General features: G+C 53.9%; 1 protein-coding gene across 2 annotated transcripts in view; it reads left to right on the forward strand.

Annotated features, from left to right (window-relative positions):
* The window catches only part of HMCN2 (hemicentin 2), a 176,156-nt gene that overhangs the window by 92,540 nt on the left and 58,454 nt on the right, over positions 1-25,162 (forward strand). For both annotated transcript variants that reach the window (XM_055541400.1, XM_055541401.1), the window contains exons 29-48: positions 26-152; positions 1,144-1,298; positions 2,252-2,530; positions 4,205-4,486; positions 5,163-5,271; positions 5,497-5,666; positions 7,981-8,135; positions 8,588-8,684; positions 9,750-9,845; positions 11,333-11,509; positions 12,544-12,701; positions 13,725-13,848; positions 14,510-14,685; positions 15,940-16,036; positions 16,243-16,362; positions 18,796-18,957; positions 19,870-20,151; positions 21,306-21,473; positions 23,073-23,186; positions 23,603-23,689. In XM_055541400.1, coding sequence (XP_055397375.1) covers positions 26-152; positions 1,144-1,298; positions 2,252-2,530; positions 4,205-4,486; positions 5,163-5,271; positions 5,497-5,666; positions 7,981-8,135; positions 8,588-8,684; positions 9,750-9,845; positions 11,333-11,509; positions 12,544-12,701; positions 13,725-13,848; positions 14,510-14,685; positions 15,940-16,036; positions 16,243-16,362; positions 18,796-18,957; positions 19,870-20,151; positions 21,306-21,473; positions 23,073-23,186; positions 23,603-23,689 — 3,135 coding nt within the window. The remainder of the gene's footprint in view (positions 1-25; positions 153-1,143; positions 1,299-2,251; positions 2,531-4,204; positions 4,487-5,162; positions 5,272-5,496; positions 5,667-7,980; positions 8,136-8,587; positions 8,685-9,749; positions 9,846-11,332; positions 11,510-12,543; positions 12,702-13,724; positions 13,849-14,509; positions 14,686-15,939; positions 16,037-16,242; positions 16,363-18,795; positions 18,958-19,869; positions 20,152-21,305; positions 21,474-23,072; positions 23,187-23,602; positions 23,690-25,162) is intronic.

Below are 25,162 nucleotides of genomic sequence, written 5' to 3' on the forward strand. Positions count from 1 at the left end.
CCTCCCAACCCTTTCTCGACCCTAGTTCCACCTTCGGTGCTTGGAGCCGAGGCTGCCCAGGAGGTGGTGGGCCTGGCTGGTGCAGGGGTAGAGCTGGAGTGCCGGACCTCGGGGGTCCCCACACCCCAGGTGGAATGGACCAAGGACGGGCAGTGAGTGGCCCCTGGCGGGTAGCTTGGGCTGGATGGAGTGTGCGTATGTGGGGTCCTCTGGGGAAGTGGAACTCCACAGGGATGGGGTTTGATGTGCATTGCGCGAGCCACCCAGGGCCCAGGCAGAGATCACCCAGGTGAAACCCCGCTTTTCACGGGCAGAGTCTTCTCATTACTCAGCCAGCCTTCCTTTTACTTTTAAAACTTTTTCAAAAGTATTTTTAAAGGTTTTTTAAAAAAATTTTAGGTATTCATATGATGTTTGCCATTCTAAAACAGAAGTTTACCATTGCTTCCCTTGTGGCTCAGCTGGTAAAGAATCCACCTACAGTACAGGAGACCTGGGTTCGATCCCTGGGTTGGGAAGATCCCCCAGAGAAGGGAAAGGCTACCCACTCCAGTACTCTGGCCTGGAGAATCCCATGGACCGTATAAGTTCATGGGGTCGCAAAGGGTCAGACACTACTGAGCGACTTTCACTTCACCATTCTGAAGCGCACAATTCGGTGTGCGTAGTACATCCATAGGGTTGCAATCCGTCAGCTCTATCTGGTTCCAGAATATTTCATTACCCCCAAAAGAGACCCCACACCCATGAGCGGTCACTCGTCTGTTCGTCCCTCACCCCCAGCTCCTGGCAACCACTAGCCTGCTTTCTGTCTCTACGGAATTTCCTCTATTTTGTATTAATTTCTTGCAGTCATACGGTATGTGTCTTCGTGTCTGGCTTCTTGCCCTTAGTACACAGCTTTTGAAGTTCCTTCATGCTACAACCACGCTACCTCGTTCCTTTTAACGGCTGAATAATATTCCATTGTAGGGAAGGACCACATTTTGTTTATCCATTTATCCATTGATGGGCACTTGACTGTTGGTACTTTTCAGCAACTGGGAGTCTTACAGTCTTCCTTTTCCCAAGCAGCAGGCCCCCTCTGTGCAGCCCGCCCCTGCCGGCGCCTTGGCCTTACTTCTCTCAACCGTCTTTTTCCAGACCTGTCTTTCTGGGGGAGCCTCATGTCCAGCTTCAGGAGGATGGCCAGGTTCTCAGAATCACCAACAGTCACCTGGGAGATGAGGGCTGGTACCAGTGTGTGGCCTTCAGCCCGGCTGGCCAGCAGACCAAGGACTTTCAGCTCAGAATCCACGGTGAGCCCGGCCCCTTCCCATCATCACCACGGGCTGCCCACTGCGTGGAGGGGTGGTGAGGGCAGAAATGGGAGTCTCTGAGGAGTCTGCCCCCAGTCCAGTAAAACTGGAGGGGGACGGACAGAGGGAATCCGAAACGTTCCCCAAATCCCATCGTCCCCATCGGAGCTTTCCAAGTCCTCCCATCCGTGGTACACTCTGGATGGTCATTTCTTTAAATCAAATCACTTTTCTTCCCACTGAAACCCAGTTACCTAAAAGGATGTTGGCTATTTCAAAGGGAAGTGGGAACCAGGGTTGCTTGGCCTTCGTGGGAGGAAGCTGTGAAAACAAATGCCACCAAAGAGGGATGTTGGAACCCCTGAGGTCTGAGCTGCCCGCCTGTGGTAGAAAGTGCAGGATAGAAAGTGCTAGACAGATTAAGAACACAGTCACACCAGACACACCAAACCACCTTGTCCTCTGTCATAACTGGGCCAGAAGGAGATGTGGGAAGGGCATAACTGTTCTGTTATGAGGTGCATGTCCGTGTGTCCTGAGGGTCCTCTTGGGTACCACCCGTGGTGTGTGACCTGCCCTGTGGGACCCCTGATCCAGTTCAGCCCCTCATTTTACAGATGAGGAGGCTGAACCCCAGAGAAAGTGACCTCTCCAGGTCATGCAGCGACTTAGAGGCGGGGGGTGGGGGCGTCCAGAGCCTGACTTGCGGCCCCTGCCCACCTCCTGCGCCTCTTGCAACGGCCAGGCTTGCCTACGACGTCAGCATGTCCCGAGCGGGCCTCTCCCGTCTGTCCCGAGTCCCCCGCCCCTCCCCGCCCCTGAAGTGGAAGCTTGTGACGGGTGCGGTGCTGTGACCCATGGGCAGGGGCTTGGGCGCTGCAAGGGGCGGGACACCAGCCGCCTCCGCGCTGGGCAGCCTCCCTGTGACCTTCTCTCGCCCCCACTGTCTTCAGCACCCCCCACCATCTGGGGCTCCAATGAGACGAGTGAGGTGGCCGTCATGGAGGGCCACCCCGTGTGGTTCCTGTGCGAGGCCCGAGGGGTGCCCATGCCCGACATCACCTGGTTCAAGGATGGCGACCCCCTGGTCCCCAGCACTGAGGTGGTCTACACCAGAGGCGGCCGGCAGCTGCAGCTGGAGCGAGCCCAGGGCTCGGATGCTGGCACCTACAGCTGCAAGGCCAGCAACGCTGTGGGGGTCGTGGAGAAGACCACCCGGCTGGAGGTGTACGGTGAGTGGCCCGGGGGCGCGGCAGGAGCAAGGGTCAGCTGGGGTGAGCGGTGGGAGGACTCTGGGCCACGGTGGCCTCCGTCTGGCTCCAAAGGTGGGCCAGGGGAGCAGCCAGAGGCCCAAGATAATGAGATTAAATAGTTATCCTGGGGAGAAAGGTCATCTCATCCAACCTCCCCTGGCCAGAGAGGAAATTAAGCCAGGAGATGGGTCTGTCTCGGGGCCTAGGGAGAGCCCAGTGGAGAAGTCAGGTCTCCCCTCGTGGTTTAGGGCTTTTCAGAAGCTTGCACCCAGACCCCCAAAACCACCACTAATAACTAACTGCTCTTGATTAATCACTTACTGTGGTCCAGACCCCCTGGGGCTTGTCATAGCAACAGCTAATTTCATCTCAGGGACTAGGGCCCTGGTCCCCCAACTCATGGGTCAGTCTAGTGGGCTCTGGGACTGACCCAGGTCCCCCCGCTAGGACCTGGTTCACACCGAGAGGGTCTGACTATAGATAAAGTGAAAGGGTTAGTTGCTCAGTTGTGTCCGACTCTTTGTGACCCTATGGCCTACCAGGCTCCTCTGTCCATGGGATTCTCCAAGCAAGATACTGGGGGTGGCTATTTCCTCCTCCAGGGGATCTTCCCGGCCCAGGAATCGAACCCTGGTCTACCACATTGCAGGCAGATCGTTTACTGTCTGAGCCACCAGAAAAGCCCTAACTATAGGTGGTGTGCTGTTAACCTGGGCATTGGCCTGCGTAGAGGGTCTTGGCTCTGAGGGTGCGCAGAGAATTCAGAGGACAGGGTGTGTATCGATCGGCAGGGATGGGTCCGAGCAGGTGAAGTCTGAGAGGGTGGAATGCAGGCCAGTGGGGTCCTTGTGGTTCCTCTCGAAGGGTCAGCTCTAGAGCTCTGGTCCCCAAAGACACCAACGGCTTGGGTGCTGGAGCCCTGGGGACCCCAAAGGGAAGCCGGGGTGTCTGGGGTCTGCAGGCCCCCTCCGAGAGTGAGCCCAGCTGCCAGCTCAGGGATCTGTGGATCTCCTGGAAGTTGACAAAATATGCACATGTGTTTTCATTACGTTTCAGTGGGGCTTGTGACCCACACAAGGTTGAGAAGCCCATCCTTGGTCCTTCATTGCCCGATGTCTCCTAGCAATGGCTGCATGTGCTTAGCAACTTGGAGAGCCCTCCCTAATGGGAAGAGAGAAGCCCCCTCCCGAGCTACCCATTTGGCCATCCCTGGTTGAGTTAGGAGCCCCCACAGGCTGGGTCATCTGGACTAGGGTCGGCTCACTTCCTTGGACCAAGAAGGGGACCAGTAGGAGCAGAAGCTCTGGTCTTGGGCCCGGGGAAGCCCATCATCTGGGGTTCAGTGGATATGGAGACCTACTGGGGATACGCAGAGATGAGTGTTCTGCGGAAGATGAGCTTGTGGGGGGAGCAAGGCATGGAGAGAAGATGCAGGCAGAGTAGGGGGCAATGGTGGGCGGGGGTTGCCACCAAGGGACAGAGGATGGAGAGGGTGCTTAGAGCCAGGGGTTTGGGGAGGCTCAGAGGAGGAGGTGAGGTCTGAACAGGGCTTTCAGCTAGCAGAGCGGGGAGGAGGCGTTTCACATGGGGTGGGGTCGGGGAGGGGCTTAACTGGGCTACTGGCCCCTGAATAGCCCCTTGTCTCTCCCCTAGTCCCACCCACCATCGAGGGCACTGGTGAAGGACCTCAAGTGGTGAAAGCCGTGGCCGGGAGGCCCTTGACCCTCGAGTGTGTGGCCAGAGGCTACCCACCCCCCACCGTCTCCTGGTACTATGAGGGGCTGCCCGTGGTGGACCGCAACGGGACGTGGCTGGCGGCGGGCGGCAGCGTGCTGAGCCTGGAGAGCCTGGGGGAGGCGTCCGGAGGCCTGTACAGCTGCGTGGCCAGCAGCCCCGCGGGGGAGGCCGTGCTGCATTACTCCGTGGAGGTGCAGGGTGAGCCCAGGCCTGCCCCGTCCACATCACAGGGCCGGGGGCCCCTCCTTGCACTCCGGCTGTGTGCGGAGGGGGTGGAAGCTGGGGGAGAAGTGACTAGGGCCTGAGACAGATGAGGTCTCTGTGACCTAGGCGGGGGCCCTTCAGAGCTACTGGGTGGATGGGGTTAATTCCCAGGTTCAAGGGTCCCTGTTCCCTCCCAGGACTCTGGGCTAGGTCACCACCAAGGTGGCGGTGGAGGACCCCTGGGTGGAGGACACCACCACTGGAAGTAGGACATTTGTCTTCCAGGAGATGCTCCTGGTCAATGGGAGCTCAATGGGGAACTAAATCCTTGAGGTCCAAAGCTGGGTGGTGGGCGCTGGTCCCAGGACAGGTGGGTGGGGCTTTTGCCTGTTTCTTCCCACCACTGACTCTGAGATAAGTCAGGGAACAGGCAGACGGGACTCCTGAGCCCTGGGTCTGGTGGGAAGACAGACACTGACTAAACAGACCACTCTGCTGGGGAGGCCGAACTTGGGTGGTCCTAGAAGGCCTCCTGGAGGAGGAGCCACTTATGGGGAGACTTGAAGGGTGAGGTGGAGCTTGGGCTTCCTCTGGTGGCACAGGGACTTGGGAGGGCTGGAGGCTGGCATTTCCTCAACTCCAGACACCCAGTGGTGGCTCTTGTCTGCAGTTGCCCCGCAGCTCCTGGTGGCTGAAGGCTTGGGCCAGGTGACCACCCTCGTGGGACAGTCCCTGTACCTTCCCTGCTACGCTTCGGGCTCCCCAGTGCCCACGATCCAGTGCGTATGGGGTGGTGGAGGCCAGAACTGGGAGGATGGGGGATGGGCAAAGAGCATGCTTGGAGGGGTGGGGATGGGAGATACTCCACCTCTTAGATGTACGAAGGAGGCAACGGAGCCAGGGACGTGAGAGCAGGAGAGAGATGTGCCTGACTCTTGGCCTGTCCCGTCGCCCCGCCTGCCCCAGCCTCAGACTGACCTGTCCCCCTCCCCGCCATGCCCTAGGTGGCTGCAGAATGGCCACCCGGCCGAGGAGCTGCCTGGGGTCCAGGTGACCTCGGAGGGGACCACTCTGCACATCGACCACGTGGAGCTGGGCCATGCGGGTCTCTTTGCTTGCCAGGCCACCAACGAGGCTGGCACGGCCACGGCTGAGGTGGAGCTGTCTGTGCATGGTGAGGGGGTCTGGGGTTCCAGGGCTACAGGGGGTGAAGCCAGAGGGCCATGGTCCTCTGCGCCTTTTGCAGGCCTCGTAGACTTGGGCAGGGTGGGAGCTGGTCTTCTCAGGATGGCACTTCTGGGCTGGACTCCCCAGTTCACCAAAGAGACACGGATGTGAGCAAGGCTCAGCTTCTCACTACACTTGATATCTCCCCAGTCCACAGGCCCACAATCCTCTCCCCAGCCTCTCCTACCCCATTTGCTCTCTTTATACTGATCACACCAAACTTCATTCAACTCTTTAAATACATTGGCTTTCTTACCTCAAGCCTGCAAATGCTGTTTCCTCTGCCTGGAATAGTCTTCTTTGCTTGTTTGCTACTAAGCTGCTAAGTCACTTCAGTCGTGTCCAACTCTGTGCAACCCCATAGACAGCAGCCCACCAGGCTCCCCCGTCCCTGGGATTCTCCAGGCAAGAACACTGGAGTGGGTTGCCATTTCCTTCTCCAATGCATGAAAGTGAAAAGTGAAAGTGAAGTTGCTCAGTTGTGTCCGACTCTTAGTGACCCCATGGACTGCAGCCTACCAGGCTCCTCCGTCCATGGGATTTTCCAGGCAAGAGTATTGGAGTGGGGTTCTTTGCTTGCTTAGCTCATGTCTATCTTTTAGATCTGTCTTTTTAGATCTTCCTTTCCTCCAGGAAGCCCTCCTTGATTCCAACATGGTTATAATCTGCACTGCTCAGCCCTTCATGACCATAGCACCCATTGCTTGTTTGGTTGTTCATCTCTCCTGCCCAGCTTGGGAGCTCTGGAGGCAGCATGGAGCTTTCTCTTCTGTGTCCTGTGCTAGTGCAGTGAGGGGCACAGTGCACACATGGATGGATGATGGGTGATGGGTGGGTGATTGATGGATGGATAAATGGATGATGAATTGCTGGATAAATGATGGTTTATGGATGGATGGATGGATGACGGATGGATGATGGATGGATAGATGATGGATGAATGAATGGATAGAGGATGGATAGATAGATGGTAGGTGGATGGATGGATGGATGATGAATGATGGATGGATGATGGATGATAGATGATGGGTGGATGGACGGTTGATGGATGGATGATAGATGGATGATGAATGATGGATGAATGGATGAATAAATGGATGGATGATGGATAGATAGATGGTGGATGGATGGATGGTTGGTGGATGATGGATGGATGGATAGATGGATGATGGATGGATGGATGATGGTTGATGGGTGGATGCAGGATGAATGAATGGATGGATGATGCATAGATAGATGGTAGATGGATGGATAGATGGTGGATTGTGGATGGATGGATGGATGATGGATGATGGGTTGGCGGTTGATGGATTGATAGATGGATGATGAATTGCTGGATGAATGATGGTTTATGGATGGATGGATGACAGATGAATGGATGGATGATGGATGGATAGATGATGGATGAATGAATGGATAGATGATGGATAGATAGATGGTAGATGGATGGATGGATGATGAATAATGGATGGATGATGGATGATAGATGATGGGTGGATGGATGGTTGTTGGATGGATGATAGATGGATGATGAATGATGGATAAATGGATGAATAAATGGATGGATGATGGATAGATAGATGGTGGATGGATGGATGGTTGGTGGATGATGGATGGATGGATAGATGGATGATGGATGGATGGATGATGGTTGATGGGTGGATGCAGGATGAATGAGTGGATGGATGATGCATAGATAGATGGTAGATGGATGGATAGATGGTGGATTGTGGATGGATGGATGATGGATGGATGGCTGATGAATGATGGATGGATAGATGGATGGTTGATGGATGGATGAATGACGTATGGTTGGATAGATGGATGATGGATGGATGGTTGATGGATGGATAGATGGATGGATGATGGATGGATGGATGATGAATGATGGATGAATGGATGATAGATGAGTGGATGGATGGATGATAGATGAATGGATGGATGATGGATGGATGAATGGATCTATGATGGATGATGGATGGTGAATAGATGAATGGATGATGGATGGACGAATGGATCTATGATGGATGATAGATGATGGATGGTGGATGGGAGAATTTCAAAAGGAAAGACCTGCTCTGCTGGCTCCCAGCCTAGTGCTCTTCCCCACAACGCCAGGTGTCTGGAGGGTTGAGTGGGAGGAAGCTAGAGGTCAGCCCCGCAAGGCCACTCCCTCACTACCCAGGCATTGAGGAGGTTTCTGGGTGCCCACCGCACCCCTCCTGAACCTGACTGGGCCTCCCTGCCTCTCCTCTGCCCAGAGCTCCCATCGGTGGTCATAGTTGGGGGTGAGAACATCACAGCCCCTTTCCTGCAGCCTGTGACCCTCCGATGTGCAGGGACTGGGGTGCCTACCCCAAGCCTCCGCTGGTGGAAGGATGGGGTGGCTCTGGCAGCCTCAGGGGGGAGCCTGCAGGTATGTGCAAGGGCCCCAGGGCTGGTGGGACAACTGCACAGGTGGAGTGGCTGCTTTTTAGGGTCCTGGAGAGCCCAAGACGGGCCCTGGCAGCCTGAGGGCAGAACAAACAATGTCCACTTATCCTGGAAATGCTCAGTGGACACTGGGGTGCTGGGTCTGAAGAAGGAAGGGAGCCCTTAGCTTCGACCGTGTCCCCAGAGTTTGGGTGGCCAGAGGGAGAAAGTTGGGGGAGGGGAGTAGCCCCCAAGATCAGAGGAATCCTCTGGAATCTGAAAGCAGGGCTCAGAACTCCACCCCAGAACCAAGCTTGTGCCCATCCTCACTTTCTCCTGCCCTGGGGTCAGCAGTAGCCTGTCCCCTCGCCATATCCCAGTGTCGCTCGGACTGCCCTGACCCCAGGCCCCACCCACCTCCCTGCTACACACCTGCTCTTCCTCCTGTCCCCCCAGATCGAGAAGGTGGACCTGAAGGACGAAGGCACCTATGCTTGTGTCGCCACTAACCTGGCCGGGGAGAGCAGGAAGGAAGTGATGCTCAGGGTGTTAGGTAAGGAGACCATGACTGGGTGGTTGAGGGCCCGTGGGGCCACTGCCAGAGGTCTGAGATGGCTGAGGTTCCTAAAATCACTTAACTTTAGATGTTGATGGGACTTCCCTGGTGATCCAATGGTTAAGACTCTACACTTCCACTGCAGGGGGCATGGGTTTGATCCCTGGTTGGGGAACTAAGATCCCACATGCTATGCAGTGCAGCCAATAAGATAAAATAAGTAGAAAGTCATTTACTGTGGCCCCTTTTGGTTGTTTATATATATGTGTATATATATATATATATATATAATTTTATTCATCTATTTATTTTTTGCTGTGCCGATTCTTCCTTGTCGCATGGGCTCTTTTTCTAGCTGCGGGCCAGCAGGGGCTACTCTCTAGTTGCGGTCAGCTTCTCATTGCAGTGGCCTCTCTTGTTGTGGCACATGGGTCCTAGGGCACGTGGGCTTCAGTGGTTGTGGCCACGTAGGCTCGGCAGTTGCTGCTCACGGGCTCTAGTGCACAGGTTCAGTAGTTGTGGCACACAGGCTTAGTTGCTACATGTCAAGTGGGATCTTCCCAGACCAGGGATCGAACGCATGTCTCCTGCATTGGCAGGTGGATTCCTTACCACTAAGCCACAAGGGAAGCCTTCCTTTTGATTGCTTTCTGTTAGACTTTCAGCGGACAGCCTGTTCTCGTTCATTTGTATCTTTGCTTGTTTTATGCATTTGAGGGCTCATTTAGGTCCTTGGGTATATGGGCACATCCTTGCCCTTGTCACTCCTCATGACTGCCTGGGGTCCCTGGGGTCCACCTCACCACTGTGCCTGATGCTGGCTGCTCCTGGAGGGGAGGGGGGTGTTGGGTGCCAGGGTCATCCTTGTATGATTGAAACAAAGCTTGCCTCCCAGGGCCTTTGTTCTTGGGCAGGAGGGGATTTCTTAATCAGCACACGTGAGCCGTTGGGGTGCCTTATTGCCCAGGCCCCCTTGGGAAGGCTGGGGAGGGGTCTTAGGGTGGCTGAGATGAGCTGCCTGGAGCCTCACCCGGAAAGCCAGGATCTCCTTGTCTCCCCTAGTGCCTCCCAACATCGAGCCGGGTCTGGTCAACAAGGCGGTGCTAGAAAATGCCTCCGTGACCTTGGAGTGCCTGGCTTCCGGCGTGCCCCCTCCTGGTAAGTAAGACCCCTCCCCTTGTCTGAAAGCCACCTCCAGCCAACCCCAGTTCCCATCTGAAGAGGTCAGCCAGGGCTCCAGGTACCACTCTGGCTGAGGATGAAATCAGCAGACCTTCCCCTTCCCTCCCTCACGCTCCCCTTGTCCTTCTCAGCAGCTCTTTATATCATGCCCATTATACACCAGGGCCCAGAGCCTTTGCCCTGGTGTCTGAAACAAACCTGCAGGATTTCTGCTGAGTTCGTGGATTCATGGGGCTGCCCCTAGGCTGGGGGGTGAGAATCTTCTCTAGACCAGCAGTTTAGGAAAGGTCTGGGAGCTGGGGCTGGGTGTAAATGCCCAGCAGACAGGATGGGCCCAGGAAGACGGTACATTTCCTATCCCGCATCGGAACCATGGCAACCCTGCTTTGCCTGGGGTAGTGAGCCCTGGAGGTATTGGCCCTCTGCCGTGGGGGAACCCTGTTCTGGCATGGGCCCTGGCAGGATGGAAGCAAGTTGAAGATACAGTTGGTCCTTATTTATTTATAATCTCTTTATTAACTTTATTTTTTAATTGCAGTACAATTAATTTACAATGTTGTGTTAATTTCTGCTGTACAGCAAAGTGATTCAGTTGTACACATATATGTACATTCTTTATAAATATTCTTTTCCATGATGGTTTATCATAAGATATTGAATATAGTTCTCTGTGCTGTATGGTAGGACCTTGCTTCTCCATCCTATACATGACAGCTTACATCTGCTGACCCCAGCCTCCCACTCCATCCCTCTCCCTCCCCCACGCCCCCTAGGCAACCACAAGCCTGTTCTCTATGTCGGTGAGTCTGTTTTTGTTTCATGGATAGGTTCATTTGTATCATATTTTAGATTCCACATATAAGTGATATCATATGGTATTTGTCTGTCTCTTTCTGGTATTTGTCTTTACTTCACTTAGTGTGATAATCTCTAGTTCCATCCATGCTGCTGCAAATGGCATTGGTTTGTTCTTTTGTCATGGCTGTGTAATATTCCCTTGTATATATGTACCATATCTTCTTTATCCATCCATCTGTTGATGGACATTTAGGCCGTTTCCTTATCTCAGTTATTGTGAATAGTGCTGCTATGAACCTGGGGTCCATGTATCTATTCACAGTTGATCCATAATGATGAGCCTGCTGTTTTGGGGTGTACTGTATTCTCTTTTAAAGATCTGCCTCGTGGGTGGTCTCCTGGCAGGAGTAAGATGTGAAGGGGCCAGGCTGGCTTTGACTGTTCTCGACCCTGGCTGCTCCAGCCTGTGTCCCTCTCTGCCTTTGATTCCATCTCAGACAACTGCCGTATTCTGCTCCCATCTGTCTTCCTTTCAGGCTTTCTCCAGTGCCTGAAATAAAGTCGCACCATATGGGCACCCTGGAAGCCCCCCCCTCGGATGCACAGGACACAGGCACACTCTGAAAGGCTGGCAGGGACCCTTGCATCTCTCTTCTCTTCCCCAGATATCTCCTGGTTTAAGGGCCGCCAGCCTATCTCTGCCTGGAACAGAACGATGGTGTCAACTGATGGGAGAGTTCTTCTCATTGAGCAAGCCCAGCTTTCTGATGCTGGGAGCTACCGCTGTGTGGCATCCAATGTGGTGGGCAGCACAGAGTTGCAGTACAGCCTGCGGGTCAATGGTGAGCTGCTCAGGACTAAAGGGATCTGTCCCCAGAGTTGTTGCTCATCCATTTGTCCCATCTCTCATCCATCCATCCTTCCCTTCTTCCATCCACCACCCATCCTTCATCCATTCATCCATCCTTCCTGTCTTCCATCCATCATCCATTCACCCATCAATCATCCATGCATCCATGCTTCCTTTCATTTATCTTTCCTTCCTTCCACCTATCATTTATCCATCCATCCATTCAACTATCCATTCTTCCATTTAAACATGGAAACACCCAACTGTCCATCCATTGATTCAACCAACCATTCAATTCTCTGCCCATCTAACCCACCCACCCATCTAACCATCCAGCTGTCCATCCCCCAACCATTCTTCTGTTCAAACATCAATTCCTCCATCTGTCCATCTTCTATCCAACCACTTTTATTGGGTATAGACACAACTCAGAGATATTGCAGTTTCGGTTCCAGACCACCACAATAAAGCAAATACCAAAATAAAGCAAGTCACATGAGTTTTTTTTGGCTTCCCAGTGCATAGAAAAGTCCTATATATACTGTACTGTAGTCTGTTACATGTGCAATAGCACTGTGTCTAAAACATGGACATACCTTAATTAAAAAGTACTTTATTGCTAAAAACTGCTATCATCTGAGCCTTGGGTGAGTCATGGTAACATCAAAGATCACTGATCACCCTAACAGGCATTCTCAACCCCTGTGACCCCTACGCCATCAGCAATGATGATGACCTCACGGTAACCAGGAGGCCCAAGTTCAAGAGCTGCTTCTGCCAGCTCCTGGTGGGTCAACCGTGGGCAGGCCACTGGCCCTCTCTAAGCCTCAGTTTCTCATCTGTGGGGTCAGAAGGATGAAACAAGCAGCCTCGAGACCCTGGGAGTGCCCTGCCCGTGTTGGGAGTGGCTGTCCCTGAGCTTTCGTCAGTGGCCATGCACTCCTGTGGGGGTGCCCGGCCAGGGGCCCTGCCTGCTTCACCCTCAGTGGGGCTCAGCCTATGCCCCGTGTCACCCTCGCTCCGCAGTGCCCCCGCGCATCACGCTGCCGCCGAGCCTCCCGGGCCCCGTGCTGCTCCACAGCCCGGTTCGGCTGACCTGTAATGCCACCGGGGCTCCCAGCCCCATGCTGATGTGGCTGAAGGATGGAAACCCCGTGTCCACTGCAGGGACCGCCGGTCTCCAGGTCAGTGGGGGTGGGTGGGGAGTCCCAGCTCACCTCTCTGGTGCCTCAGTAGATGCTGGGAACGGAGGTCAGGGCCTGGGACCGCCAGGGGGAGAGGGCGACAATGATGGCCCAGGACGGTTGGCTGCAGGGAGGAAGGGGAGCAGCTGAAAGGAGTCAGGGGCCAGGTGGTCTCCAGGAACAAGGCCCACCACCAATATAAGACATAATCATAATATAATGTAGTGTAATATAACGTACACTGCATTATGCATAGGATGGGCAGGGAAGCCTGGCATGCTGCAGTCCACGGGGTCGCAAAGAGTCGGACACGACTGAGCGACTGAACTGAACATAACATAATGTTAATGTAACATATGTTAGGAACCAAATATATAATTTAAAATTTTCTAGTAACTGCATTAGACTGAGTAAAAAGACACAGGTGAAGCCAATTTTAATAATACATTTTAGGGGATTTCCTGACTATCCAGTTATCAGGACTCCGTGCTTCCACTGCAAGGGCCGGGGTTTGATCCTGGGTCAGGGAACTAAGATCCTGCACGCTGCCCAGCGCAGGCAAAATTAATGAATGAGTAAACAAAGAAACAAGCAAACAGGATACCCTTTGGCTATATAAAAATGGAATATTTTTAAAACTGCTGTATAAAAAATACATTTTAGTTCACCCAGTATATTCAAAAAGCTTCACTGTATCAAGTGATCATTATAAAACGTCGTTAACCAGACATCTTACCTTCTCCTTTTGGTACAAACCCTTTGAAATCTGTCATGTATCTTATACCTGGGGACCGGCCATATCTCAAGGGCTCCCAGCCCCAGCCCTACTCCCCAGGGGACCCTTTCTCAGGGCTGATGGGATTGCCCACCAGCCAGCAGAGGTTCTGAGGTTCGGGTACACCTCGCATTTCCAGTGCATTGCTGGGGGGCTCTGGGGGCCTGGGCAGCTGCCCAGGCGCACCTGCCAGCAATGCCAGCTTGTGAAGGGGACAGATCGCCCGTGGACTTTCTTCTGGGGTACAGGTCTTCCCTGGGGGCCGGGTCCTCATGCTGGCCAGTGCCCGGGTCTCCGACTCCGGCACCTACTCCTGCGTGGCCGTGAATGCAGTGGGCGAGGACCGCCGGGACGTCGTCCTGCGTGTCCACAGTGAGTCTCGGGCCCCAGAGGCTGCCGGGTGTGGGCTGGAGGCTCAAGACGGTGGGGCTGGGGCATCCCCAGTGGGTAGATGTGCCAGGTCTGTCCTGAGACCGTGTCTGCCTTCATGTAGGGGTCCATTGGACCCCCCCACCCCCACCCCGAGCCATGTCTTAAACTGTGAGACTCCCTTGTCATGGACAGGTGGGCTGGTGGGCCCTTTCTTCAGTGGTAACATCTGATACAACTAAAGTACAAAATCAGGGGTCTTCCCTGGTGGTCCAGTGGTTAAGACTCTGCGCTCCCAATGCAGGGGGCAAGGGTTTGATCCCTGATGAGGGAACTAAGATCCCATATGCTGTGCATGGCCTGGTCTAAGACCTTAAATAAATAAAGATTAAAGTTTCTTTTTAAAAAATTTATAAAAGTAAAGTACAAAATCATATTCAGAATATTGACGTCATAACCCACCATCCTATTGAGGTTTGGGGGTCTCCTCTGCTGGTCATTGAGGGGAGGAGAAGAGGGCTTCAGTTCAGGGGGTGGCCCCCATCCTCAAGGCACCTCCCCATCCCCCGTGTTTGCTCCTGGCTGCTGGAAGGGGGAGGTTCTGACTCAGGACGTGACTCGACTCACCCGCCTGAGACAGCCCCCACCCCGCCCCCTCCCGCAGTGCCCCCCAGCATCCTCGGAGAAGAGCGGAACGTGTCTGTCGTGGCTAACGAGTCCGTGGCCCTGGAGTGCCGGAGCCATGCTGTGCCCCCTCCTGTGCTGAGTTGGCGCAAGGACGGCCGCCCCCTGGAGCCCCGGCCCGGCATCTACCTCTCTATAGACAAGGCCTTACTGGAGGTGTGCGGCCTCCCAGGCCACCAAGGAGGGCCCCACCGTGAGCAGAGCTGAGCCCTGACCCGGGCAGGCAGGGACACACCCTCCAACATCAGTTCAACTCATCTCGACTTGCAGCGCATCCAGTCCCCAGACCCAGCAGAGCTGCCTCCAGCCAAACTGGGATGGAGAGCGAAGCCCCAGGACTGAGCCCTGGGAACTTCTCTCAGCCCCTTCAGTTCAGTTCAATTCAGTTGCTCAGTCATGTCCGACTCTTCGCGACCCCATGGACTGCAGCACGCCAGGCCTCTTTGTCCATCACCAACTCAAACTCATGTCCATTGAGTCAGTGATGCCATCCAACCATCTCATCCTCTGTCATCCCCTTCTCCTCCCGCCTTCAATCTTTCCCAGCATCAGGGTCTTTTCCAATGAGTCAGTTCTTCGCATCAGGTAGCCAGTGTATTGGAATTTCAGTTTCAGCATCAGTCTTTCTCAGCCCCTTCCCTTCCCCCAAAGCTTTCCACCCGTTTTTCACTCCTTGCTGGAAAGCCTTCTTGCCTTTGGGCATTTAAGGCCCTTCATCCGGCCCGGCAAGGCAAGGGGTGTCTAGAGTGAGCCCGGATCTCACCTTTATCCCGCCCCTCCTAAGTGTGGCAGGCACCTCCTGTCTGGACCTCTCTGGCCTCAGGTCTCTCACCTGTGAGCACGGTGACACCTTTCTCCTGGGCTGGCCGGGAGTTCCAGAGAGTGCCTGTGTGGTCCCCACTTGCCCCAGAGAACAGCTCATCCACCTCAGCTAGGGGAAGGGGGCACAGCTCCAAGCTTTTGGGGAGCACGCTCCGCTCCAGCCAGCTCCTCCTTCCCCCAGCCCCCTGCACTTTGTGATGTGATCATTCCTAACTCCGAGCACCTTCAGTTTGGCTTCCTCTGCCTGGAATACTGCCCCCTCCTTCCTCTTTTATTCTTCAAAGCCACAGCGCGGCTCCATTATCCCCCAGGTCAGGATCTGACCCCTGAGGCAGGGCCCCCTTTGCCTGCCCCTTGGGACACGGCTATGGATGTGAAGTGGGGTGAGGCTGGCAGGGCCACTAAGCTCCTGGCTCCCAGAAACTTCCTTGTGCCGGAGGTACAGCAGGTGTTATCACTGATTTATCAACCCCCAGGTTCCAGGTGGGAGTGTGGGCTCGGCGAGGGAAAATGACGGGCCCAGGGTTACACAGATGTGGCACCATCTCTGCGCTGGACCCCTGACGGGTGGTTTTTGCTCCCGGCCAGGTGGACAGAGCCGAGGTGGGGGATACGGGCCGCTATACCTGTGAGGCGCTGAACCAAGTGGGCCGCTCGGAGAAGCACTACAACCTCAATGTCTGGGGTGAGGGTCTCCCCGGCTGGGCTGGGCTGGGGTCCCTCCCCGCTGCGTCTGTCAGGGCTGGCTCTCAAGCCCAGGGCGGAGGGCGCTGCTGCCTTGAATGGGTCCCAGGACACAGCCTTCCCCCGCCCCACCCTCTCCCCGGGGTCTCTTTCTCATCCCAGTCCCCAGCTTCCTGCCCTCCTCACCTCTGCTCTGTTTTTACTCAGTCCCTCCAGTGTTCCCCTCGCGGGAGCCACGCACCGTAACCGTGACCGAGGGGCACCCCGCCAGGCTCTCCTGCGATTGTCGGGGCGTTCCCTTCCCCAAGATCTCCTGGAAGAAGGACGGTAGGCTGGCCGAGCCCCAGGCTCACTGCCCCACCCATGGAGGCTGCTCCCTGCCCTTGCTTCCAACCCTGGCTGAGATGGAGACGGGTGCAGGTGCTGGTCACAGAAGCCCCCCACGCCCCTCCAGCCCCTTCTCAGCCAGTGAGAGCTAGACTGATCTCAGGGCCTCCCGTCAGATGTCTCTTCTTCCAGGAAGCCCTCCCTGACCTCCCTCCCAGTCTAGGGAGAGGACCTCCTTGACACCGCCCCTGTGTTAACTTGTCATGTCACCCACCTTAGTCCCTCAGTGTCTGCTCCTCTATGAATCCCTGAGCCCCGGGAGGCATTGTCTGGGAATTCAGCAGTGGCTTAGCAGTGCCTGGTACAAAAGAGATGCTCAGTGAATATTTGGAATTCATTCATTTAACTAGTATTTATTGAGAGCCTGTCTGTGCCAGGCATCATTCTAGGTGCTAGAAATGCATCAGTGGATCAAGATAGTCAGATAATAAGTGAAAAACGAGTACAGGCATACCTCATTTTAATGCACCGTGTTTAGAGTTTCACAGGTGTTATATATTTTACAAATTGAAGGCTTATGGCAACCCTGCCTCCAAAAAGTCTGTTGGTGTCATTTTTCCAACAGTATTTGCTCACTCTGGGTCTCTGTCACATTCTGATAATGCTCACAGTATTTATGACTTCATTGTTATTATTAAGTCTGTTATGGTGATCTGTGATCAGTGATCTCTGATGTTACTACTGAAGAAAGTTTATGACTTGCTGAAGGTTCAGATGATGGTTAGCTTTTTAAAATATTTTTAATTAAGTTGTGTACATTGTTTTCTTTTCACACAGTATTGCACACTTAACAGATTATAGTATCAACATATATGCACCAGGGAACCAAAAATTCATGTGACTCACTTCATTTCGATACTTGCTTTATTGCGGTAGCCTAGAACTGAAGCTGTGCGATTTCTGAGGTGTGCCTGTAAATGACTTAATATCTGATGTGATAAATGCTATGGAGAAAAATATAAGCCAAGAAAGAGGAGAAGACTGCTGGGGGAGTGATGGGATTTGCAATTTTAAGTTGAGTGGTCAGGGACATTTGACCAAGCAGACATGAAGAAGGTGAGGGATGAACATGAGACGACTGGGAAAGGCATTCCAGGCAGGTGAGAGCAGATGCAAAGGTCCTGGGGCAGGAGTGAGCCAGGTGTGGTGGAAGAACAACAGAGGGGTCAGTGGGGCTGCAGCAGATTCAGCTCGAGATGGTCACGTGAGCTGTGATGGCTCGGTCAAAGGCTGTTGTAAGGATCCCAGCTTCTACCTTGAGTGAGATGGGCTGTTTTAGGAGTCTGGAAAAAGGAGGGACACAATCTGGTTTGTACTCAGCAGGTTCCTGCCAGCATGATAAGAACAGACCGTTGGGAACAAGGGTGGGAGCAGGATGCCAGTGAGGGGGCTTCCGCAAGGACTCCAGGCAAGAGAAACTGGCACCTGGACTAGGTGGGTAGCCAGGAGGTACTGAGAGGCGGCCATAGTCTTCTGGATGCATTTCAGAGGCAATGCTGGCAGGATTTCCTGATGGCTGGGATGAGGGGCTAAGGAGAATGAGGAGTCGAGGATGACTTGAAGATTTGGCCTGGCAATCGAGAGAGTTGCTACCATCACCGAGATAGACAGGCTGTGAGGGCAGGTTTACGGGGTCAGACTGGGAGTTTGCGGCATTTTAATGTTCAGATCTGTTAGACATCCAATGAGATGTTAAATGGGCAGTCAGCCAGAGGTGTCTGGAGCTCAGAGGAGAGGTCTGGGCTAAGAATAAATCCAAAAGTGACAAGACAAGCCGAGATCACCAGGGGAGAGAGCGTGGACAGAGAATAGAATGTAAGAGTGAGGAAGCATGTCATGTGCCCACCTGGGCCCCTCCCCCGGCTGGGACACGTGCTGCTGGATGATGGGAGCCCAGAGGGCTGCTCCTCCGTGATAGGTGCAGGGTGATGGAAGTTAGCGCCTCCAGGGTTACAAAATCCTTCCCTGCATCGGGGTCTCCTTGCTTCCAGGCGTGCCTGTTGCTTGGTCTCCCTCCCTCACCACTGTAGCTAGACAGATGGGTCGTTCACTCAATAGCCTTCATTAAGCCTTAATATATGCCAGGCCCCGGAGAGCCTCCAAGGACCCCAGGGAGAAAGTGAGGCAGGGTCTTCCCTCCAGGAGAGCCCAGGCCAGGGAGGGATTCAGACATGCCACCTGTAGGTAGAGCTGGATTGGGGACAAGCTCAGAGTTGTGGGTTATCAGAGGGGGTTCTGGGATCAGATTTGGTGCTCAGGGAAGTCTTCCTGGTGGAGGTGACATTTAGTGGGCATCTGCGGGATGAGCAGGAGTTGGCCAGGATGGATTGGAGGAAGGACTAGGGACCAGGGGCTTCTTTCTCATGCATCCAGGTCAGCCCCTGCCCGGGGAGGGGGCCAGCCTTGCGCAGGTGTCAGCTGTGGGGCGGCTGCTGTATCTGGGCCTGGCCCAGCCAGCCCAGGAGGGAACGTACACCTGTGAGTGCAGCAACGTGGCCGGAAATAGCAGCGAGGACCAGCAGCTGGTGGTGTATGGTGAGTTGGACTGGGATGACCTGGACCAGGCGGAAAGGGCTGGAAGGGGTCAGCCTGATGGGTGGGCAACCAGGCACCCTGGCAGGGCAGACCTCACCCCCCAAAACCCAAGCAAAGACAGAAGTTGGATTCTCCTGTCCCACTTTAGGTTACTGCCATTTTAACTGCCCCCTCCAAGTCAGCTTCTTATAGCTCCTGACCGTGAGAGAGCAAGCAGCTTGATGCCAAGAGACCCCCAATGGCCCAGAGAGAAAAAGGAAACCACAGCTTGAAACAGCTGGAAACTAAAGAAACGTAAAATTGATATACAGTTCCTATATGTGATGGAAACTCAAGTCTCCATCTACCTATCCTATGGGGAATAAAATTAAATATCTCAGCCTTATATAAATCATTCTAGAAAATAAATCCCATGGACAGGGGAGCCCGGTGGGCTGCCGTCTCTGGGGTCGCAAAGAGTCGGTCGGACACGACTGAAGCGACTTAGCAGCAGCAGCAGCAGAAAATAAAACCAAGAACACTACCGTCCAACGTCTTGAGGAGAATCCCACCTGTGGAACTATCCCCCACCCCCACCCCCAGCCCTAACAACTGTTTAGAAACCCCTGATTTCTAAGGAAGAAAAGTCCTTACAAATCTTCAGGACCGTGCTGTGAGCTCATTGTCCAAACGGCAGGCCCTCCCGTGATTCCCAGGGTATGGGAGAGGGGGCCGGGGTACCGTGGTGATCCCATTATAGAGATATAAAGTGGAGGCCTGGACAGGTGAGGTCACCTGGCTAAGGTCACACGGCCAGCGGGAGGCAGGGGTACACATGCCAGATGGAGGCGAGCCCAGAGCCTGGCCTGAGGCGTGGTGCCCGGCGGCCCCCTTCCCCGCCCCCACCCCCGACCTGCTTTCTCCCCACCCCAGTTTCCCCGCGGATTGCCGGCCCCCTGGAGCCCTACGTAGATGTGTCCGTGGTTCAGGACGAGGAAGCCAGCCTGGAATGCAACGCCACAGGGAAACCCGCGCCCAGGGTGACGTGGGAGCGGGACGGGTGGCCCGTGGGGCCCGAGTCCGGCCTGCGGCTCCAGAACCACGGCCAGAGTCTGCACGTGGAGAGGGCTCGGCCTGCCCACGCTGGGCGCTACAGCTGCGTGGCCGAGAACGAGGCCGGGAGGGCCGAGCGGAGGTTTTCGCTCTCAGTTCTAGGTGAGGACCCGCAGCCTTCGGGAGGGGGCAGGAAGCGGCAAGGCAGCCTCCGTCTCCGTGTTCCTGGGGCCACCTCCTTGTTCTGCCAGGAGCCAGGCCTCTGGCGAAGGCTGCTGTCAGCGGAAGCTGCGAACACTGCTCTCAAAATCAGGACCGGCTCCAAATAGCCCTCATTTCCCTTCCCCTCCCCCCACTTAAAAAAGTTATTTGTTTACTTATTTGGCTGCACCAGAACTTAGTTACCACCCATGGGATCTTTAGTTGCAGCATATGGGAGCTAGTTCCCTGACCCGGAATTGAACTTGGGCCCCCCTGCATTTGGAGCCTGTAGTCGTAGCCACTGGACCACCAGGGAAGTCCCTCATTCTTCCTCTCCTTTGTTGTTTCCCTGCTCTATTCTGGGCAGTCTTTATTCTGCATGATTCGTGTGTGATGTTGGGATTTGGGCGTCCCTAAGAGATCAGCTAGACCGTCATCTGTCTTAGGAAGTCAGGGTGGCTTCCTGTAGGAGGTGACTTTTAAAGCTGAAATGTAAAGGCTAAGTTGGAGTTCATCAGGAGCTAGGGTAAGAGGAAGAGTGTTGGACAGAGGGAACAGACTCTGCGGAGGCCTGGAGCAGAGTAGCTAGAACAGCCTCCTGATTCTAGTCTTTTACTGAGCTCCTACTGCATACCTCAGGGTGGAGGCGAGGAGTGGGAAGAGACAAGGAGAGAGGTGGGCAGGAGTCCTTTAGGGAAGGCCTTCTTATCATATCTCCAGCGTTGCTGGGACCCCAGGCCTCGCTGACCTGTCCCTGCCTGATAGAGTGGGGCTTCCTTTCTGAACGGGACTCTACTGTGTGGGTCTGGGGTCCCATCTGTGTTCCCCGTGGCTCTGATTTCTGTCTCCTTTGCTCAGTTTTGCTCCATACCAGGGTCTGAGCTAAGGGCTTCACACATGTCCTTGTCGGATTCTCCTGGTGTTCCTCTGAGGGGTTGGGGAAACTGAGGCCTCAGCCTGATGCCAGAGTCCAGCATGTGGCCACCACTCACCCCCTTCAGTGGAAGCAGCTCTGAGATTGGGGGTCGGGGATCCTTGGGGAGGCCAGCGGGGAGGTAGGAAAGAGCATACAGCACCCATCTGCATCCCGAATGTGGCTTCTTCCCTGTATCTAGTGCCCCCAGAGCTCATTGGCGACTTGGGCCCACTGACCAATGTTACAGCCACCCTGCACAGCCCCTTGTCACTGTACTGTGAAGCCACAGGCATCCCACCACCAGGGATCCGCTGGTTCCGAGGGGAGGAGCCCATCAGCCCTGGAGAGAACACCTACCTCTTAGCAGGTAAGGTCCGAAACTCAGCTTCTGCCTCTGTCCATCACGTGCCTGTGATCTCTGATCCTGCCTTGCCCAGCATGGTTGGGATAATCGTTTCAGCTATTAGTCTCCCAAGAGTGCACCCCAAAACTCTGGTCAGATGAGGTGCTCCAGGAAAAAAAATAAGGATTTAAATAAGTCTGGAAAAGGCTTCCTGTTCGATTTTCCTGGAGACCCACAAGAATCACTTGCATAGTCAAGGTTCTGATAAGTCCTGCAGCCAAAAAAAAAAAAATTCTCACAGAGCTTATATAACCTCCCATGGAGCTGTAGCAAACTTTTAGAAATGCTGGTCCAAGCACTTTCTCCTCTGAATACTCATCTTCCTCACAAAGCTGGTTTGTGATGGTTCTTGCTGGAATACAAATGGAGAAACTGAGGCTCAGGAGGCAGTATCCCATCAGAATCTTGCAGGGACTTCCAGGCCCACTGAGGCTCAGCCTCAATGACCCATCAATTATTCCATGCAGCCCAAGCTGGGATGGTAAACAAGTTTCCCCTCGTGTATCACTTCCTGTCACTTGGTAGGGTCTGCAGTATTCATCGGATGAGATGAATTCAGAGACTGCATCTGGGTCTGGCAGAAAGGAGAGTGGTGATAGATTAGTGATGTCTGCCCTGGGTACAGGAGTAGCCGTGATGGCAAGTCCTGTATATCTGCTTTCCTTGGGCTGGTCTTAGGAGATCCTTGTGTTCCCCTGAGAGGAACTGGTTCACCTCTGAGAGGTCCTTGGGAGAAGGTGGACTTTCACCAGGTCCATCAGAGTAGAATGGGGTTCTGATCTGAACCAGGATTACATAAACCATTGCTGTGCTTTCAGCTCTAGTCAATCCACAGAAGAGAGGGTAGCCAGGTGACAGAGTCTTCTTACTAGGACAGGGTCAAGTTTACCCCGTGCTTATGTGTGTTTAGTCGCTCAGTCGTGTCTGACTCTTTGCAACCCCATGGACTGTAGCCCGCCAGGCTCCTCTGTCCATGGGGATTCTCCAGGCAAGAGTACTGGAGTGGGTTGCCATGCCCTCCTCCAGGGGATCTTCCTGACCCAGGGATTGAACCCAGGTCTCCCACATTGCAGGCAGATTCTTTACCGTCTGAGTCAACTGGGAAGCTTAAGAGAAGTTTACCCTGGCGTAGGTCTAATATCCAGGCTTCCCTGGTGCCTCAGTGGTAAAGAATTCAACTGCTAATTCAGGAGATTAGGGCTTGATCCCTGGGTTGGAAAAATCCTCCGGAGGAGGAAATGGCAACCCACTCCAGTTTTCTTGCCTGGGAAATCCCATGAGTAGAGGAGCCTTGTGGGCTGCAGTCCATGGGATTGCAAAAGACTTGGACAGGACTTAACGACTAAACAACAGCAAGGACTAACGTCCAGAGGGCTCCATCCATCTGTTGACCCTCCGGGTCTCAGTTTCCCTCTCTGAGGAATGGAACATTGTGGGAGGCAGACACATAAACATCTAAGTATAACGCCCAGCGTGCTCCTCCTCCCGGTGGGCAGCCTAGGCTCAGGTGGGGACAGAAGGCTGCTCGCAGCTGTGCTTGGAGCCCACTCTCCCGCTTCCCAGGTGGCTGGATGCTGAAGCTGACCCAGGCGCAGGAGCAGGACAGAGGCCTCTACTCCTGCCTGGCCAGCAACGAGGCTGGGGAGGCACGGAGGGACTTCAGCGTGGAGGTCCTGGGTACGTCACCGCGTGGTTCTCACGGGCGCCCACCCATCCTTCCTTCCAGCCTGGGAGCCTCTGGGAGTGGACCCAGCACAGACAGGAGGGAGAGACCAAGCCTTGTCTTCTTTGACCCATCAGCAGCCTCTTCTCTGAGGCTGCCATAGAACTTTCCAGAAACAGCCAGAACCAACCCAAGATGAAAGGGGGCAAAGATTTTCAATGCCACCCGACTGCCTTCCTCTGACTGGGGCCTTCTCCCAGCAGCACTGGTATTTGCCTCAGCCAGCTGCAAATTTTTATTAGACGCCCTGCCCCATGGCAGCAGGTGTGAAGGAATGGAGAATGGAAGAGAGATACAGTGGGCGCTTGGCTTCCTGCTCCGTGGTTGCTCAGCCTGGTCAGTGAGTGTCTGTCTTCCCTGCTTCTCGCAGTTCCTCCCAGTATTGAGAAGGAGGACGTGGAGGACACAGTCAAGGTCCCCGAAGGGGAGATGGCCCACCTGATGTGCAACGTCTCAGGTAAGGGCCACACAGTGGACTGGAGGAGGGTGAAGAGGCAGCTGTAGGAGGAGGGGTCCTCAGAGATCTGGGGTGCCTGCCCACTGCCCTGCTGTTCCCTGCAGGGTGTCCCTTGCCATCTTGGACTTTTCACTCTCTATGCCTCTGCCACAAACACTCTTCCCTACTCACCTGACTGCAGAGCTCAGCCTCCAAGGTCCTCAGTTCAGTTCAGTCACTCAGTTGTGTCGGTCTCTTTGCGATCCCATGGACTGCAACACGCCAGGCCTCCCTGTCCATCACCAACTCCAGAAGCTTGCTCAAACTCATGTCCATTGAGTCGGTGATGCCATCCAACCATCTCATCCTCTGTTGTCCCCTTCTCCTCCCACCTTCAATCTTTCCCAGCATTAGGATCTTTTGCAGTGACTCAGTTCTTTGCATAAGGTGGCCAAATATTGGAGTTTCAGCTTCAGCATCAGTCTTTCCAATGAATATTCAGGACTGATTTCCTTTAGGATGGATCTCCTTGAAGTCCAAGGGTCTCTCAAGAGTCTTCTCCAACACCATGGTTCAAAAGCATCAATTCTTCGGCGCTCGGCTTTCTTTATGGTCCAACTCTCACATCCATACATGACCATTGGAAAAACCATAACTTTGACCAGACAGACCTTTGTTGGCAAAGTAATGTCTCTGCTTTTTAATATGCTGTCTAGATTGGTCATAGCTTTTCTTCCAAGGAGCAAGCGTATTTTAATTTTGTGGCTGGAGTCACCATCTGCAGTGATTTTGGAGCCCAAAAAAGTAGTCTCTCACTGTTTCCATTGTTTCCCCATCTATTTCCCATGAAGTGATGGGACTGGATGCCGTGATCTTAGTTTTCTGAATATTGAACTTTAAGCCAACTTTTTCACTCTCCTCTTTCGCTTTCATCAAGAGGCTTTTTAGTTCCTCTTCATTTTTTGCCATAAGGGTGGTGTCATCTGCATATCTGAGGTTATTGATATTTCTCCCAGCAATCTTGTTTCCAGCTTGTGCTTCATCCAGCCCGGCATTTTGCATGATGTACTCCGCATATAAGTTAAATACGCAGGGTGACAATATACAGCCTTGACGTACTCCTTTTCCTATTTGGAACCAGTCTGTTGTTCCATGTCCAGTTCTAACTGTTGCTTCTTGACCTGCATACAGATTTCTCAGGAGGCAGGTCAGGTGGGCTGGTATTCCCTTCTTTTAAAGAATTTTCCGCAGTTTATTGTGATCCACACAGTCAAAGGCTTTGGCATAGTCAATAAAGCAGAAGTAGATGTTTTTATGGAACTCTCTTGCTTTTTCCATGATCCAGTGGATGTTGGCAATTTGATCTCTGGTTCTTCTGCCTTTTCTAAATCCAGCTTGAACATCTGGAGGTTCATGGTTCACGTACTGTTGAAGCCTGGCTTGGAGAATTTTGAGCATTAGTTTGCTAGCATATGAGATGAGTGCAATTGTGTG

The sequence above is a fragment of the Bubalus kerabau genome, chromosome 11 (genome assembly GCF_029407905.1).
Source record: "Bubalus kerabau isolate K-KA32 ecotype Philippines breed swamp buffalo chromosome 11, PCC_UOA_SB_1v2, whole genome shotgun sequence".
Lineage (NCBI taxonomy): Eukaryota > Metazoa > Chordata > Mammalia > Artiodactyla > Bovidae > Bubalus > Bubalus kerabau.